Source organism: Ochotona princeps, chromosome 27, assembly GCF_030435755.1.
Source record: "Ochotona princeps isolate mOchPri1 chromosome 27, mOchPri1.hap1, whole genome shotgun sequence".
Classification (NCBI taxonomy): domain Eukaryota; kingdom Metazoa; phylum Chordata; class Mammalia; order Lagomorpha; family Ochotonidae; genus Ochotona; species Ochotona princeps.
In genome coordinates, this window is record NC_080858.1 from 13,683,873 (window position 1) to 13,702,864 (window position 18,992).

Sequence of the window (18,992 nt, forward strand, 5' to 3'; positions counted from 1 at the left end):
GTGTTATGGAGCAGTCAGTTCACACTTTTTTTCTGTGATATGCTGACTCAGACAGACATAGATCAGCAGGTGTCCAAGGTTTCATTCTCTTAAATTTTAATTTTCTTCAAGTCTTACTTAGAGTTGGTCTTGGCCAAGGGGCCTTCTATCTTCCACTAGATTTTTGCAACATTTTCCCTAGGAAACAAGTATTACCAAGACTTTCTTTCTCTTTTATCCAAACCCATCTTGCATCATGTTCCGTTACCCCAGAACTTGATATAACCCAGTGAAAACATTCTGTGATTCTAGAATGGCAGTCCACATCACCTCATTCTGGAGACACCACCTTTGACAGTGGAGGCCAGCATAAACAAAATTGTTTGGGCCAGATAGGCAGGTTTGAGAGCCACAGTTGTACAGGAAAGCATTTTTTTTAATATTGTAGAGCAATTTTTGAATGGACTACAATGAAAGCCAAATATTTGACCTTGAAAAAACAGACACTGTGCAGTGTTATACAAGTAGTCTGTTATGCTCTTTGAATGTCTTACATTTTTAAGAGATGTAAAATTATGTTATTAGGGTTTGGTGCAGTTATTGAAAAATCATAAATAGTGTTTTAAAAATATTTTTCCAACATGCTGTACATTTTGCATAGTTCAGGAATGATACTGTCTTTTGGTACATCTTGCCAGTGCCCTTGTAAAAGGTTGCCGCTGTCTGGAAATTGACTGCTGGGATGGATCACAAGATGAGCCTGTTGTGTACCATGGTTATACACTCACCAGCAAGCTGCTTTTTAAAACTGTTATCCAGTCAATACAGAAATATGCATTTGTGGTATGTGTATGTCTTTGTTATAGTTGCTTCAAAATCCTGTAATATTTGTACTGTGCTTAGTTCAGTAATATTTCATGCCTAGGTTATGTTCCAGTAGTAGAAATGAAAATCCATTTAGTATATATTAAAAGGCAGATTTTTGGGGAGTGAATATCAGTAAGGCACATGTGGGCTCATGGAACTTTGTGTCTAATCATGCATATGTGCATATATATGTATTTGCATGAGTATTACAGTGCAAAACTTATTTCATCCTATGGATTATGGCCAAAAGCTATTTGAGAATCAGTAGTCTAATAATGGTAAGTATTCTTTTTTTTAACCAATAGCTACCTCTTTTAACATCTGTTAATGACATTTTTAAAAAAGATTTATTTATTGTATCACAAAGTCAGATATACAGAGAGGAGGAGAGACAGAGAGGAAGATCTTCCATTTGGTGATTCACTCCCCAAGTGACCACAACGGCCGGTGCGCGCTGATCCGAAGCCAGGAACCCGGAACCTCCTCTTCTGTGTCTCCCACCTGGGTGAAGGGTCCCAAGGCTTTGGGCCGTCCTCAACTGCTTTCCCAGGCCACAAGTAGGGAGCTGGATGGGAAGTGAAGCTGCCGGGATTAGAACCTGCGCCCATATGGGATCCCGGTGCGTTCAAGGCGAGGACTTTAGCCGCCAGGCCATGCCGCTGGGCCCCAATGACAATTTTCATGATCTTTGGATGTCATTTGTAGAGAATAATCAGGAATTAGATTTTTAAAATAATTATTTAATTTATTAAAGTTACTGATTCAAATATCTATTTGTTGCTAGAACTAAGTTCAGCTTAATCATTCTGGTCTATTAATTGAGTATATTTTTGTTTCAGGAGTTTTGGATAAGACTAGAGGCCATTTGAAGTGTAGCTACTTATGTACTTCTACGCAATTTGAATTACATTCATAAACTTAACTGGAAAAGTATTCAAAGATTCATGGAAAATCCACATCACTTTAGATTTCATTTTGCCACCAGTGTTTTGGAGTTCCCTGATATATTTGATTTCCATCTTAAGTAATTTGATTGTAGTACACTCATAGTATAATTGAAAGTGATTTAATTAAAACTTACTAAGGACTTAAACATTGTATACATAATAAACCTCATTTAAACAAAATTAAAGTTCTTACAATTATGTCAACACATTATAAAGACAGAAAACCTCAAGATGCAGTGAACAACATGAGGACTTTTGATAATAAAATTGTTCTATAAGAAGGGCTTCCAAAATTTATTGAAATGTATTATAAAAATACTATGCATGAACTTAACATGTTTTTCACAAAAACAATATTTAAAAAAAGGTTTATTTATTTGAAAGGCAGATTGACAGAGAGAAAGAGATGTTCCATCTGCTGATTGATTCACTCACCAAATGACCACAACAGCCACAGCTGGGCTGTTCAGAGGCTGGAACCAAGAGCTTCTTCTGTATCTCCCACGTGGGACAGGGAAACTAACACTTCAACCATCCTCTGCTGCTTTCCCAGGCACATTGGATCAAAAATGCAACAGCCAAGATTTGGACCGGCACCTGTATGAGTAGTTGAACTTGCTATGTGACAAAGCCCTCCACCACACCAAAACAAAAACCAAAGCAAAATCCCAAAGCACCCCAAACCAAAAACCTTTGAATTCTACTTTCCATGAAAGTACCCTTTTTGAAGTACCTTTTTAAATAGGACTCAGATTAATTGAATTTTGACTGCCCTTGCCACGAAAGCATTAAATGATAGATGTCATTTTACTTCATTGTAATAGGCTTCTTTGCCATCTGTATGTGTATCCCACAACTCTATATTGCATATATTTAAAATATGCAATGAAATTTATTTGAAAAAATGAGCAAGAGGTAAGAATAAAAATAGGCTTTCAGCAAGAGACTTCTGAATTGAACAAGACAATTCAATTTTGCAGCAGAGATATGACTGAAGCTTTGACTTCCTACTCAAGGCACAATTAATTTGGAAAAAGAGGAAAGGAAATTAGATAGACTTGATAGGGACAAGCATTTGATGTGTGGCTCATTCAGTGCGTGGGCTACCTGCATCCCATATCAGAATGCCGCCACATTCTGGCTCCTCTGTTGGAGTCTAGCTTATTGCTAATGTACACCCAGAAGGCAGCTGCAGTGGTTCATGGTCTTGAGTCTGGTTGACCATGTGGATCCAGATGGGGAGCTCCATTTTTCTGGCTTCTGCCTATCCTACACTGAGTTGATGTAGCTGTTTGGGAAATGATTTCTCTCCAGTCTCTTTCTCTGCCATTCCAGTATGAGGAAAATGAGTAAAAATTAAAGTGAAAATATGTTGATAATCATTAGGAAAGAAACTTGAGTCTACTTAATAGTGCATGTAACTTACTGGAAACAAATAGATAAGATACCATTATTATAAGTGGATCATTTTGCCAAGTCTTCCCACTGATCTGACTCTTCAGTGAGCCTTAAAACAGCCTTTGGTCAGGCTGTTTGCAAAATTGGTTGGATTTATCAGGAGCAAATGCCTCAACATTACTTTGCACCTGATCAAGGAGGACAAATGACAAAAAATGAACTTTGCTGTGAGAGGAATCAGGACGTTACGGAGTCTGCATTACGGTGTCACATGGCGGAGTCTCAAAAGCACCTGTTTTGGGAAAAGCTTTCCACCGTTTAGGCTAGAGCGAATCAGTGTAGTTGAGGACATTGCAATGAGTTAAATAAGGGCCCATCAAAAATATTAGATGCTTATCCCTGGAAAGTGCCTGTGTTGCTCTGTGTGTGTGTGTATTTAAAGTCTCAGCAGAAAAAAGTTAGGGTCCTGTCTGTGAGCAAGGAGATTGATTTGTATCATTAAGGTGTGCTCCGAATGCCATCATTGGTGCATCCTTGTAAGGAGGAGGGAGAGTGATTTGACACATCAGGGAAAGAGACACAAGGTTGTAGGGACCCATGGGAATCACCAACTGCTGCCAGAGGCATGGAACAGATTTTTTTCCCCCATGCTCGCTAGGGGAGATGTGGTCTTGCTGACCTCTTGATGAACTGTTAGAGAACACATTTCTGTTGTTTGACATTACAAAGGGAGTGGCGATTTGTTATAGGAACTACAGTAAACATGTTCATATACATTGGAATGTCATAACTCTTGCTCTGAGCATCGTGACGCTTCAGTTATTACATTGTGTAGTGAGTCCCTGGGCTCACTCACAAGGTGGTAAATGTGTGCCTAATGATGACAGTTGGAAACAAAACAGTTGTTGGATGAGTTCCAACAGGAAGTTTTGTTCTCAGTGGTCACAAGGGACAGACAGTGCCTTTGTAGAGCTACTGTCGTTACTTAAGGGTTCGTCTTGATTTTTAAAAGCTGGAAATATTTTTATCTTTTTTCCCTCATTCTAAAAAAAAAATGTTTTCATGGTAGAACTTAAAACTGAAATAACAGAAAGTTAACATTTCTCCCAAACAGTGCTAATAAGGGTTTTCTTTCACATTTTAAAATATGTAAATATTTATACCTATTGATCTATCCATTCACATATTCACTACAAATGTAGACTGTTATTTTTTGGCTACTTGCTTTTCCTTATAAGACTGTCTACAGCAGAACACAAGTGTACAGTTCTATTTCCTCATAATGAGTCCATATCCTCCATTTGTAGGGATATGCCGTGATTTATTTTAGCAAATAGCCACTGACAGGTGCCTCAGGTTTCCATACTTTTGTGCAAACATTAATAATTGCACTCAGATCTATTGGTACTTGTTTTATCAAAACACAAATATTTTTATTTTAAGGCATGCTTATCTTTTTTTGCCAAAGTACTGAATATTAGAAGCAAAATTTAAAAGACACTGAGTGTTAAGAGGAACTGCTTTATGAGTATTTAAAAGTTCTTGTGAATGACCAGAGGAACGGTTGATTTGTTTTAGACATCTGACTACCCAGTGGTCCTCTCCTTAGAGAATCACTGCTCCCCTCACCAGCAAGAAGTGATGGCAGACATCCTGCAGAGCACTCTGGGGGACTCCCTGTTGTCTGATATGCTGGATGATTTTCCGGATAGGCTGCCTTCTCCAGAGGTAACCATTTAAGTTCATGATAAGGGAAAAACAGAAAACAAAAATATTGCTATCCCATTGGCCCATGAAACTGGGTTCATATCCAGTGGAAGTGTTTGGTTCCAACTAATTCTAGAGACCTTGAACTTGTGTTGTCTAGGGAATGTTTCCAGGAGCATCGAGGTGACTGTATTTTGATAAGCATCATACACAGTGATTTCTTGAAAAGCCACATTTGATTGTATGTCCTATTTCACAGCTGCAGTTTTAAGGCAGTATCCAGCTGCAGGACTTGTGTATGCTTTGCAGACCAAAGGCTGAGAGGGGGCAGAAATCTAAATCCTACTATGCAAACTTTTTTTTTCAGTATTTCTATCCATAGCTCTCATTGACATTTTAGCCTCCATACTAAGAGATGCTTTGCAGTGAATACTTGACAACCAGAGACAGTCACTTTCTCCTAACAATTCAGTCTTCAGTGTGAGAAACAATAGACTACAGATTGCCAAGGCAGCCTACCTGGGACTTACTATGTCAAGATTCTGATTTTCTAGTTTTGAAGCAGGTCCAAAGAATTTGTGTTTTCAGCCAGACACTCTGATCACACATTGGGTGCATATAGCTATCAAGTGTATTTGGATCAGCTTCCCCCTTAGAGGATAATTTAAGGGTTATAGTAAGACCCAAAGTGATAGTGATATGCAAGTTAGTCTCTGAGGGCAATGAAAGGGAGGACCAGTCAAAACTTCTTTAAGAAAAGGACTTCATGCTATGTATTTCAGTATGGTTTTTGTATACATCAAAGCTGGCACATGGTTTTGTGAAATAGATAAAGTATTCAAAATGGCAGAGATAGCTAAAGTGAAATGATGGAACTGGAGGGCCTTGGGTTTAAAACAAATGTCACAGATGGTGCCATGCTTCTAGGTTTGATAGGGAGTATCTAGAAAATCATGATTTGTGGGATCCAGTTGAACTTTGAAGCGTCTTTACAGATCTTTAATTTATAGTGAATGCTAGGCATTATGATAGATGTTGTTACTTCCGATCTCATCTAACACTTTTTGAAGGTGAATAGGGTGAGTGACAACTTCCAGAATTTGTAACATTCCAACTTCAATAACATAGCATGTATTTTAGCACACACACACACACATATATGAGTAATTTTTCATATGTTAAAGATTGGTGAAACAAAAGTAACTGAAGAATGTAAGAGAGATTACAGACATAGCTAGTCCAGTCATGCCAGGCTTACTATTTTTTTGCTGAATTGCAATCAGTGCCACCATATCCCTCGTGTCTTATTAAGATATGTGTAAGGCTATGGAGAGAGATGGAGTTATTACATAATCTTTCTTCTATGGGTAGCTCACTGCAAAACTGGTAAACGACTGTCCAGTGGCTTTAGATAGTGCAAACTTACTGTAAAGTAGTAATTATAATTTTGTCTTAAATTGTTTCTTTAGGCACTGAAATTCAAAATATTAGTTAAAAACAAGAAAATAGGAACGTTACAGGAAACCCGTGAAAGGAAAGGCACCGATAAACGTGGTAAGGTTGAAGAGTGGGAAGAAGAGGAGCTGGATCAAGAAGAGGAGGAGGAATCCAAGGACTCGGAGACACAGTACGTGACGGTGTCAAAATACACCCAGGAAAAGGACTCGGAGGGGAAAATATTACTTGGAGTAACTCTTTTCAAGAAAAAGAAGGTGAGATGATAGTCTGAAAATCTTCAAAGTGACCGAAAAGTTTTCTACTCTTCTTATTCGTGGAAAATGATAAAGAAAATGTAGATACAACATTTCATTTCTTTTGTAAAAAAATACTAGCCTGTCATTTAAAAATTAATTTTGACACAATTGACAGTGGAAAAGGCAATTTGAAGGTTGTCCCTTTTCCTATGGTAGCTGTTTCCTCTGTAGTTGACACATACTGTGTTCTCCCCTGCAACATTATGTAGAGCACAAAAGATAAATAACGTGATTTTTTTTTGTCTTCAACTAGAGGCAGAAACAAGAAAATCAATGCTGATTGAAGCATACACATCAGCATGAAGAAAAAAGATGCATTAGGTTGTGTGTGTGACACAAACCAATGAAGCTGTCTTAAAAAATGAGAATTAATAAATGGATCTACATAGACAAAGTTCAGGGAAAAGGAATTTAAATTCAGGAATGAATTGGGTTTAGTGTCTTAAATAGTCAGTGGAACTTCTTTATGCACCTTCCGCCCCATGCCCTTTGTGTTGGAGCAGTATTGTTATGAAGACCGAGTTGTGTGTCCTTCCAGGTTCAAATCCAGTGGAATGTGTTTTCAGCAGAATTGTTGAATAGATTAGTTATGATATTCTTGTGTATATGTCCCTGAACCAATTTATTGATGCAAATCATTGATTAGCTAGGCCCAGTCTTCAAGATCCTTATGTTGGCAACATATGGGTTGAATCCTGCAAACATGAAACCTTCCAAAAACAAAACTTGGGAAATATCTAATCAAGTGCATTGAAAACATGCTGGGCTGTGAAAGCAAATGGCTGCTATATTTTAGAAGTTATTTGTTAGCTCAGCTCTACCTGAAATATACCTACTCAGACTAAAATTTCTAAATTTACAAAGTTCATAAGAATCAACTTCAATGTTTGGGATAAAAGGAAGTGTTCATCATTGCCATCCTCCATATTTACTATATTAATTGGGATTTTTGAATTGAGGCTAGATTATATTAAATATTACAGTCATAAAACAATCACATTATCTTAAATCCAGAAAGTTTAGAGGAGGTAATACTATTCAAAGAGTAAAATTGTCCATTCGAAAATGTGTTTTGGAATAAAACTGTTTTAAATGATTAGTGTGAAAATGTGAAATTACTTCATTTTATTTTTAGACCAGGAAGATAAAAGTAGCTCTGGCCTTATCTGATCTTGTCATTTATACTAAGTCTGAGAAGTTCAGAAACTTTCAACATTCAAAGCTGTATCAACAGTTTAATGAAAACAATTCTATTGGGGAGACTCGTGCTCGAAAACTCTCTAAATTGAAAGGTAAATACTTGTGATTCAGAGAAAGTGTTTAAGTAAGTTACAATCCCTGATAAGATGTTAAGATCAGTATATAATATTTATGATATAAATAGCATTATACCATTTTTGCACATAGTGCGATTAAGATAAGACTTTTTTTGCATGTTGGTTTAAGTTAACATTAAATTAACTTCACATAATTTAGCCATTCACCAACATCTTTAATTCATGATCAAAATGTCCAGTGTGCTTGCTGCTGTGAGTGGGACTGTGGTGAGTATTCACATGCAAGGAAAGTAAATGGTAGGGCTGCAGGAATCTGGGCCCTTTTGCACGGCTCTTGCACTTGAACTTGCAAGTCAGGAACAGAAGAAGACAGTAGTCTCAGCAGTGGCACGCTCCAGTGTGTCTCTGAATGATGCCTCTGCCAACAGCTGAAGAACATATGTGTAGGCCGGAAGGGGATGATGAAGGCTTGTAGAAGTGAGATTGTGGTCTTTGTCAACTCAATATGCATCCAGGAGGTAGAGTTAATTAGATCTGAGGCTCTATGTCTTAGATGAGGAAAGGGAGGAAGAGGTACCCAGGCCAGATTTTTATGTGGCTATGCATAATGCTCCAGAGTCAACACTCGTTTCTGCAAGCTTTTTGTCATGTAAGATGTATTCATTTGTTTGTTTATTATGGGAAACTCAGAATTACATAGAGAAGGAGAGACAGAAGAATCTTTAATTCCACCAGTTCACTCCCCAAGTAGCAGCGATGGCTAGAGATGAGCCGATCTAAACCCAGGAACCAGAAGCTTCTTCCATGTCTCCCATGCAGGTGCAGGTTCCCAAGGTTTTGGGCCATCCTTGATTGCTTTGCCAGGCCACAAGCAGGGAGCTGGAAGGGAAGTGGAGCAACAGGGAGACTGACATATGTCATATGGGATCCTGGCGCTTGCAAGGCGATGATTTAGCCACTAGGCTATTGTGTCAGGCACTCCCCCCTTTTTTGGAGTGTTTGTTTATTTGTAAGAGCGACATGCACACACACACACACACACACACACACACACAGAGTATGGTAGAAAGAATGAAAATGAGAAAGGGAGAGACATATTTCATCTCATAGTTCACACTCTAAATGTCCAGAGCAGATGGGCTAGTCCTAAACCAGGAGCCTAGCACTCAACTGGCATCTCCTATATTGATGTCAGGAACTCAACCACTTGATCTGTCATTGCTTGTGCTCTGGAAGGCCATTAGCAGGAGGCTGAATCTGAACCCAGGCACTTTCATGTAGGAGACTGGCATCCCAAGTGCTCACTCCCCCACTGCACCAAGTACTCACGATGCGTCTTCAGATGCTAAATCCGAGATGGTTATCCTGTGGATAGATTAAATGCATTGATTAGAGATTAAGATTAAGATGCATTCTGAGAAAATGAATTCTGATTTCTTCTTAGATTTATATGGTAGAGTGTACCCCAAACTGAGAAGTGAAGAAAAACAAAGAGCCAGGTGACCCTTTAAGCCCTCAAATATTGCAGGCTACCCTTTTGTTTTGTTGTGGTTTAAGTTATTTTATTTGTTTGAAAGACAGTGTTCTAGAGACAGAGATCTTCCATCAGTTGGTTCACTACCAAAATAGCTGCTACATTCAGGGCTGGACCAGAGCAAAGCCAAGACCCAGGAGCTTTTCCCAGATCTCTCACATAGACATAGCGACGCAGGGACTTGGGCCGTCTGCTACAGCTTTTCCCCTTAACAGGGAGCTGGAGAAGAAGTGGAACATCCAGACACAAACTGGTTCCTATATGGGGTGAGGGCATCCGGCAGCAGCCTTATCCACTATGTCACAATGCTGACCTTGCAATCTACCTTATTTTGTGTAGAAATACATATCAGGCAAATCAGCACCTATCAGATGACTAGAAAAAAGCTGTTGAGTGAAATGCAGCGTCTGATGTAATTAGTGGTAAACATTTCACTGGGTCATGGTGACCAAGGATTTTAAAGCGTAATTTGACTTGTATTCCAAACTGCTTATGATAGATATTTTAAGAGACTTTTTTTTAAGATTTATTTTTATTACAAAGTCAGATATACAGAGAGGAGGAGAGACAGATAGCAAGATCTTCCATCCTATGTTTCACTCCCCAAGTGAGCCGCAACGGCCGGTGCACACCGATCCGAAGCCAGGAACCAGGAACCTCTTCCAGGTCTCCCACGCTGGCGCAGGGTCCCCAAGCTTTGGGCCGCCCTCAACTGCTTTCCCAGGCCACAAACAGGGAGCTGGATGGGAAGTGTAGCTGCCGGGATTAGAACCGGCGCCCATATGGGATCCCGGGGCATTCAAGGCGAGGACTTTAGCCACTAGGCCATGCCGCTGGGCCCTATTTTTAAGAGACTTTTATAAAAAAATGAATTATAATAAAACATTTCAGTAGGTCTGGACTACATTAAATAACAGGCTAGCATAGGGTAGTGTTAAGTGGATGGAAGAGGATGGGGCAGAATGGGAGCGTATTGTAGGCTATGAACCACTGTGTTTTGTGTGTGTATAAATGTATGTGAGGTTGTGATAGAAAATGCATTTAATCAAGAGAGTTTGAATGATTTACTTCACTGCCCTCTTGCTTCAAACTGTTGGGTGGCTTGTGTTCATGAGGACGGGATCTCTGGGCAAGACAAATTGTAATTCATTGTTATCATATCGAACACTTGAAAAAATTTGGAAAGGCATTGGATGGTTCTGTATAAAGTATGACATCCCCATCTCTTAGAAAAAGATTGTAGCAGGTAATTTTAGTGGCAAAGGCTTAACTGCAAGGATGCCTTTGTTACAAACATTATAAACATGATTCTAATAATGTGATATGAATATTATTGAAATGGAGTGGTTTTTACAGTATCTCAATAAGCAAAATAAACACAGTTTAGTGAAAAACCAGCATAAACATACAGAAGCATAGAATGCTATGTACCAAGGAGTTGTCGGTGGTGGTATTAATTGAGTGATGAAATCGTATGATTTGTTTTTCTCACCTTTCTAAAACAAATTGTAATCATGTTTATTTTCTTTTTAAAAAGATACATTTATTTGAAAGATAGAGAGAAGGAGAGACAGAAAGAGAGATACTTCATTAACTGGTTTACATCCCACATGGCAGTGATGGCCAGGGCCAGGCCAGGCCAGGCCAAGCCAAAAGCAGGAGCCAAGAGTTTCATCTGAGTTTCCCAAGTGGGTACAAAGATCTAAGCAACTGGACCATCTTTTGCGGCCTTCCCAGGCACAGTAACAAGGAGCTGGATCAAAAGTGGAATTGTTGGGACCTTGACAGGTGCCCTAAGAGGATGACGGCAATGCCAAACAGCAGCCCATCCTATTGCTCCAAAGTGCAAGCCTCTCGTTTAATTTCAGTTAATCTCAGAAGTAACAAAAGTTATGGAATCTCAGTGACAATTCATGTGGTGGTGCAACATTAAGGTCCAAAAGACTCAGTGTTTAGTTTAAGGACAGGCATCCGTCAGGACTGGATAAATGAGCAGGATGCTCAGACTCCGTGTTCATTCACACTGCTGACTTCAACATGAACTTGCTCCGAAGGAGTGTGTCATTAAAAAAAAATAATTATCAGTGAAATTATTCATAGCTTTAACTTGTCAGTGCTTCTGGAATAACAGTATTCAGAGTATTTAGGAAAGAAATGATTCTGTTTTAATTAATTAGCAAATATAATGGGCCATAGGCATTATATTTAGCTAATTAGCAAATATCATGGACCCATTACTAATCCACCATATTGTCAGGAATAGTTGTAGGAGCACAGTCTGTCTAGTGGAAGAAAGAGTCTAAGAGACAGTTGAATCTTCTTCTACACAAAACTCAACAAGTGTCAAGTTGTAATGAGTGTTTTGCATTTCAGGCTATTTATGCGATATATAAATGTGTACAAACTTAAAGAATAAAGAAGACTCAAGTAGACTATATGTGTACACATATATGGATGTATCTGTATGTATGTATGACAAGTATATCATTGTTATCTCAGTAAGAAAGGCATTTGAAGTAATTTATAGCATTGGAAAGTAATGAGTTTTGCAATGGCAGAGCATAAACAGATCGAATTAATTTCTGAGGAAGGTGCTGGGGTGGAGTTATCAGGAGGTGAAGTAGATAAATCGAGGCACTTTTTCACTTAAACAGTCAACCTAATTAATTTAGCCTAAAATAGCTTTACGTAACTGACTTGTGATTATGTACTAAGAGGAACATCAAAGCAAAAATAGACACATGTTCCATTTGCATTGAAAATGGATTTGGGCTTTTAAAAATATGTATCATTATGTCAAATTACAATTAGTTTTGATGAGAAAAATATAAATTGTCCTGTCAGTTAATCCATTTTTTTTCTCAAGTGAATGATCAGTGTACTTAAATTCTTAATAAAATTAGTATTAGTTAGCAGTAAGTTACTGCTAACTAACTTTAAAGGCATGGAATTCGCCTCGATTTTCATAAATTACAAATATCTATGTCAGGTTGATAAATATAAACATTATGGAGACTATTATAGAATTATGTAATATTTATTGTAGATTATCTAAGTTATTTGATACCTTTTACAATGTGTTTCATTTTTTTTTAAATTTTAGTCAGTGAGTTTATTTGTCACACCAGGAAGTTCATTACCAGAATATATCCCAAAGCAATGAGAGCGGACTCTTCTAATTTTAATCCTCAAGAATTTTGGAATGTAGGTTGTCAAATGGGTATGTTATATAGGAGATTGTGTGATTTGCAACAGTAAGATGAAATAAATATATTTTATGCATTGATGATATTGGTGAAAAGACAGTCCTAGACCTTGAGGTCAGGCACTAAAGGCACAAAATTGGCTTGAAGCTGGGGTTATTCCTACAAGGGTTGGGGAGGATACATTCAGCTGAGGTTGGGGGCATGGAAGTTAATTTATGAGGAGTTAGTGCGGACACATGTGGTGGAGGGAAACAAGGCAACCCAAATGTGTGTCAGGGGACATTAAAGATTAAGTTGCATGCTTTGAAAGTTGTGCTTAAGACATCTTCAAATCAAGTAACCTTTATCATTTGTATGTCACATGGATGTCTATATTCATAGCCTTGGAAAGTGAATGGCAGTGATAGCTTTGTAATTGGTTCTCACCAGGATGCTATTCCAAATGGAACAGCTTGCGGAGCACTGGAAGTAGCCAGTCAGAACATTCCAGGTGTTAACTCTGCTTTCTCTGAGCTGGGGAAGGCCGATTGGCTTAAGGGGCCAAGTGGGAGGTGGCAGGTGTTTGGGGTAGAGCGTGAAGATGGTTTGGTGCACAGCTACTGTTTAATAGTCTGTATTCAGTTACTCAACAATGATTTGTCTGTGCATTCCTCATGTCTTCCCCAAGGGGTGACTACACCTCTTGGTGATTAGAATATGATCGATATCTTTATGCTCTCAATCTAAATTAGTTGTTTTCTCTATTCTTACATTTCTTGAATGGTAACTAACATAGACATTGTCTATTCTGTAATTAATGCTGTGTGCTATTTTGCTTTCTCTACTGAAACTTTGTAATTTAGCTTATAGATTAAACATGGCAACTCACCAAAATACATTAACATAAATGTGTCAGGAGGAAGATGTATAAAATTCAAGAAGTATTAAGCTAATGATATTTTTGTAAGAGAACATTTAATTATTCCATGAGTAGATTTCAGTCAATTGTTCAGCTGTTTCTTAAACTGCATCTTCGATTTTATGATAATATCATTTTTTCTTCCAGTGGCCTTGAATTTTCAGACTCCTGGTTTACCTATGGACCTGCAAAATGGGAGGTTTTCGGATAATGGTTGTTCTGGATATGTTCTGAAACCCCAGTTCCTGAGAGATATTAACACACAGTTTAACCCCCACAAAATAAATGAATCTGCTCCAATTACACTTACAATAAGGGTAAGTAACTTACTTTACCTTCTTTCATTGTTATATAAACTTGATAATATACATTAATATTATGAATATCAACAATTTGCTTTTATATAGTGATGTTTTATTATATTTGAGTAGTGTTCATGCTGTTTGGGTTTTTGGCTGTTTATAATGTGAATTTAAAAATAGCAGATGTTATCAAAATAACAGCATGTATGATAGCAAGAAGTGATTTTCACAGTGTCTTTAAGATAGAAATATTTGTTAATGAATCACAAACCTGGGGCACTGTAGATTCTAGCGTAGTCACCTTTCTGCCACACGGGATGGTTTTAGATGTTTTGACACTTACCTACTGAGACTGAAAGATAAAAGACTTAAACTTTCAAACTTTTGTTGTTTTTCAACTCCAGTTGTGTAAGCACTAACAAGAGTCTATTGTTGCTTTTGAAATTCATTTGGTTTATTTGTAAATTCAGTGGTGATGCTGTTTAATCCTCTGCCGTGTTCTCGTACATGTTTGTACAGATCATCAGTGGGATCCAGTTGCCTCTGAGCAGCTCCTCCACTAACAAGGCCGATGCCTTGGTGATTCTAGAAGTGTTTGGTGTTCCAAATGATCAGGCGAAACAGCAGACTCGTGTCATTAAAAAAAATGGTGAGCTCCCAGTAAATAGCATAGCATTTGTATTAAGACTTACTGTTGGAAAGCTTGCAAGCCACATTATAGACTCTTCATATGAACTTATTATTTATAAGGCAGAAATTCTGCATTATGCTCGAGAGGACTGAAATGTTTCATGCTTTAAAAGATATTTGATACTGACGAGGTTGTTAGGTGGGTTTTCAGATTATACGCACAAAAAATAATGTGACCTGCAAAATTTTGGCTTTTCTCTTTTGCCCCTTTCCCTGCTCTCCGCCCCCCTCCATGTTACTGAATTAAGAGTGACATTTTGAGAGCTGCAAATATACTTAGTTTCTAACCTCCGTATTCAGTGTGACACAGCATATGACAAATTTCTACCTCCTTGAATTATTTTAGATCAAAGGTTTATGGCTTCTGTCTCAGGTTAAGGATATAATAAAATTCACTGAAGCCATAGTTAGATTCATAACTCAGTCCATTTTTCCGGAGGGGAAATGTGGGATTGGAGAGAAATGACTTTGGAAAGATTCTCTTTCAGTATTGCAGGCTGGAGTTGTCATTACTTCTCTGGTTGACAACTCTAAGGAAGTTAGAAATTGATGGGATCCTGCATGGACTTCTGCTCAGGATCATCCTGGAGAAGACCTTTGGAACTGATTTTTGATTCTGGAATCTTGTTTGAATGGATGGTAGACTTAATTTCAGAGTTTGGAAATACACTGCAGACTAAGTGGCACTAGCAGAAGAGCCAGTGGTTTTATTAGTATTTTCCTTCTTGAATAATAATTCTTAATAAGATGTTATGTCTGTTTTCCTTGTATTCCCCTGGATATGGCCCTGTCATGGCCTATAGCAGACAGAGGAAAACCAATGTGGGAGGTTTTGCTGATTTATCCCATGTTGTCAGTGGGACACTCATTTGTGATGGCTTGTTGCCTTAGCTGGTAGCCCTTAGAGTTGAAAGCACATTTATGATGGCCATGTCAGGAAACAGTAATTGCTATATAAGGAAGCTTTTAGTAACTTGCTTCTTTATTTTTTTTCCTCCATCCTTGATTCAAATCCTCACAGCTCCAAACATAATTAATATATGATTCTTTGTGTGCAGGTGTGTGTGTAAGAATGAGTGGGAGAATGATAGTCGGATGCCTACAGAAGAGAGGCAGAGATTGTGTATGAAGTGCAGTAGGTTGGAAGAAGAATAAATCCATATAAGAATTTCCTGTGGATGTTTGCAGTGTCTACAGATAAATAATAGGCTCTGAATCCACCTCTGTGCCCTATGTCTTCATTCTTCCTTTTAGGTCAAAGTTATATACTCATTATTTCCAGTATGAGCCAATTAGTTTAATATTTCCATGGACATAGCCTGTGTGTGAGATTACTGTCTGGTATATGTATGCTTGTGTCTACTGGTGCACCACAGAGAATACAGAGTGTAATTAGTCACAAATTCATCAATACTCCTGAAATATTATTGACATAGCTAGTAGAATATTGTCTTAGCACATGAAATGCAATACATTTTATTTCTCTCTCTCAGAGCATATTATTGGATATGGATTTTTCATTTCCACTATCTGATGCTCTAGTTTTGATTATCTGGGTCCTGTTGTGACACGATTTAGGTTTGTTGATTTGAAAAGGATTAGTTTTATGGGACAACATGTTTTTTAGGAGACAATTAGTAAGCAGCAACTTAGGTCTTTGAAATGAGCACTTAGGGCAAAGCAGATCAGTAACTGACTTTACAGCACTCATGATCTGTTTCTCAGTCTGGAGGACTTCCTGTGAGATGACCTAGTAGGGAAAAATTATGTTACTTGTTTGGGTGTCAGTTTCTTGGCTAAGGGAATGTCGGGACACATTGGTCATTTAGCATAATGATTGAGCGTTTTGTCCACTGAACTCAGACTCCTGGGTTTTGAGTTCCTGCTGTGTCTCTTAATGCCTTGGCTTAAGTGTGTGACTCGGTTTTCTCTTCAGTATCTAGTGGTAAACGGGATAGAAACAGCTCTGATGGGCATTGTGTGGATTCAATAAAATGATACAGAGAACATTTTAAGAACATGGCCTGCCCAGCAATGTGAACACCCCAGATTGTTATCATTATTTCTTTGATTGGGTATATTAAAAAAATTTAAGTGTGCTAAAACACAAGCTGTTATTAGGTTGCAAAGAAAATTTTAGAGAACAGCTGTTGTCTGTTTTTCTAAAAATTGTTTATGATTCTTTGTATCTGTTCCTTTGCCTTTCAGCTTTTAGTCCAAGATGGAATGAAACATTCACATTCATTATCCAAGTGCCAGAACTGGCCATGGTACGTTTTGTGGTTGAAAGTCAAGGTTTAATATCAGCAAATGAATTTCTCGGGCAGTATACTATACCAGTGCTGTGCATGAACAAAGGTATGTTCCTGAAAGTGAGATGATTGTATCACCATTGAAATCCAAGTTGTCTTTATCACAGACAGACTTTGATAAGTAAAAGAGCTTTAACCACACAAGTAGAATGTGAAGGAAATTTTATGAATGGGCACATTGTCTGGTCATGAATTTATATCAACATATTTTCATGAGAAAGGTGGGAAAAAGCGGGGAATGACAGGGAGACTAGTGATACAAACCTAAGGCACATACACATTTCTTTACATGGATTGTAATTCTATTCAGGGATGAATAGCCATGCTACCATAAGGGTGGATCATTGACATGGTCTTCTTGCTTGAAAAGAGGGTGGTAGGCTGAAACTCATTTCCTGACTCTCTTGGCGATTGCCGTAATGTTGCATAGCCACCTTTTTTTGGATAGTTCATTCAAGTTGTGCTGCCAAGGACATAGTTTAAGTGATTATCTTTATTTATCCAAGGGGCGTAGAGACAGAGAGACTGAGACCCAGAGAGCTCTCTTCTACTGGTTTATTTGCTAAATGCCTGGAAAAGTTGAGAGCTGGAAACTCATTTCTGGTGTCCCATGGGAGTTGTGGAAAAGGAATTCTGTAAGACATTGCTGGGATGCCTTCCGGGATCTACATTAGTAGGGAGGTGGGCTCAGGTCAGAAAGCCAGATGTCAAACCTGGGCACTCTGAGACAAGGCAGCCTCATCGGCATCTTGATCACTATGCCAAATAACCGCCCATCTGAGGTGTTGTGGGGAAATTGGGTCTTCCTGCAGCAAAGGGAGGGGGTGGCTAATTGTAGAGCATGGTATGCTTTCCGAAGAGCATGGGACCAGCTGTGTGCTTGGTGTGGGGGCTATAGGAAGTCAGAATTGAAACTGCAGGTTTGAGGGGGTCTTCAAAAAGGTGGTGGAAATGGAAAGAAAAGATGACTAGTGCCGAAAATTTTGTGATTTATGCGTGCATGAGAGAAGTTGTCAAAAAGGTAATGGGAAATGTACATGATTAAAAAGTTGTGCATAGGTTTCAAAACATTTTGCATCAAAATAATAATAATGGGTCATTCAAAATTATCAAAATAATAGTAATGAGTCATTCAAATTTATTGTGAGCCTTTGAGATATTCTTAAGTTTAACTTTTAGTAGAAATTAATACACAAAGTGGAGATTAACTCTATACTGAGTGTATTTATTGACTTGCTTATTTAGTATTTCAGCACACACACACACACACACACACACACACACACACACACAGTGCCCCCCTGGAGATTCACACCCCAAATGCCCATTACTATTGGGATGGTTCAGGCTGGAGCCAGGAGCTAGGAACTCAATCAGTCCTCGTCTTTCCATGTAGGTGGCAGGGACCCAAGTACTTGAGCCAGCACTGCTGTCTCCCAGAGCAGGAAGCTGGATTCAGGGACCAGTGCTGGCTACTCAGTCCAGATAGTCTGATGTGGATATGGGTGTCTTAACTGCTAAGCTATGCCTACCCAGGTTGTCATCGTGGTTGATGTGTGCTTAGGAGAGATCTTCGTTCTTAGTAACGCTCTTGGGGTCATCATTGGTTGGTTTGTTTTTCTTGTTCTAATTAGATATGGTTGCCTTTACAGGTTACCGTCGGGTTCCTTTGTTTTCCAAGATGGGTGAGAGTCTTGAGCCTGCTTCACTGTTTGTGTATGTTTGGTATGTCAGATAGCAAGTGACAATATCTGGTACATTGTCGCTGACGCATCAAAATAAAACAGTGAAAACGAATGTCTATCTTTTTGTCTTTTTTTAACACTTTAAAACAGCATAATTATTCAAAAATACAGAAATATTTGATTAACTCACTCTTACATATGGAAAATAGAGCAGGGGAAGAAAGGAAAGCAGAGACTTCCTGAGGTCCTGCCTGAGTTGCATTCTTGACAGTCCCTTGTCTCCTGCCTGTGTGCTGACATGGCTGCTCCTTCGCCCTGCTCATACCCTGTTGAATCATAATCTACAAGAATTTAATTTATGTATAATTTCTTGGTCAGTATTCAGCCGCATCACAGAGATGGGGTATCTCAGTGCCTTACCTTCTAGACATCGACG

The 18,992-nt window shown here is 38.5% G+C and overlaps 1 protein-coding gene across 4 annotated transcripts in view; it reads left to right on the forward strand.

Annotated features, from left to right (window-relative positions):
• PLCZ1 (phospholipase C zeta 1) overlaps positions 1-18,668 on the forward strand; it is a 36,381-nt gene extending 17,713 nt beyond the window's left edge. For 2 of the 4 annotated variants that reach the window (XM_058655803.1, XM_058655807.1), the window contains 9 exons: positions 678-822; positions 4,770-4,919; positions 6,368-6,610; positions 7,788-7,944; positions 12,567-12,683; positions 13,715-13,884; positions 14,389-14,518; positions 16,768-16,917; positions 18,524-18,668. In XM_058655803.1, coding sequence (XP_058511786.1) covers positions 678-822; positions 4,770-4,919; positions 6,368-6,610; positions 7,788-7,944; positions 12,567-12,683; positions 13,715-13,884; positions 14,389-14,518; positions 16,768-16,917; positions 18,524-18,609 — 1,348 coding nt within the window. In that variant the 3' untranslated portion in view covers positions 18,610-18,668. The remainder of the gene's footprint in view (positions 1-677; positions 823-4,769; positions 4,920-6,367; positions 6,611-7,787; positions 7,945-12,566; positions 12,684-13,714; positions 13,885-14,388; positions 14,519-16,767; positions 16,918-18,523) is intronic. The other 2 variants (XM_058655804.1, XM_058655806.1) reach the window with 2 other exon arrangements.
• Positions 18,669-18,992: the final 324 nt, after the last annotated feature.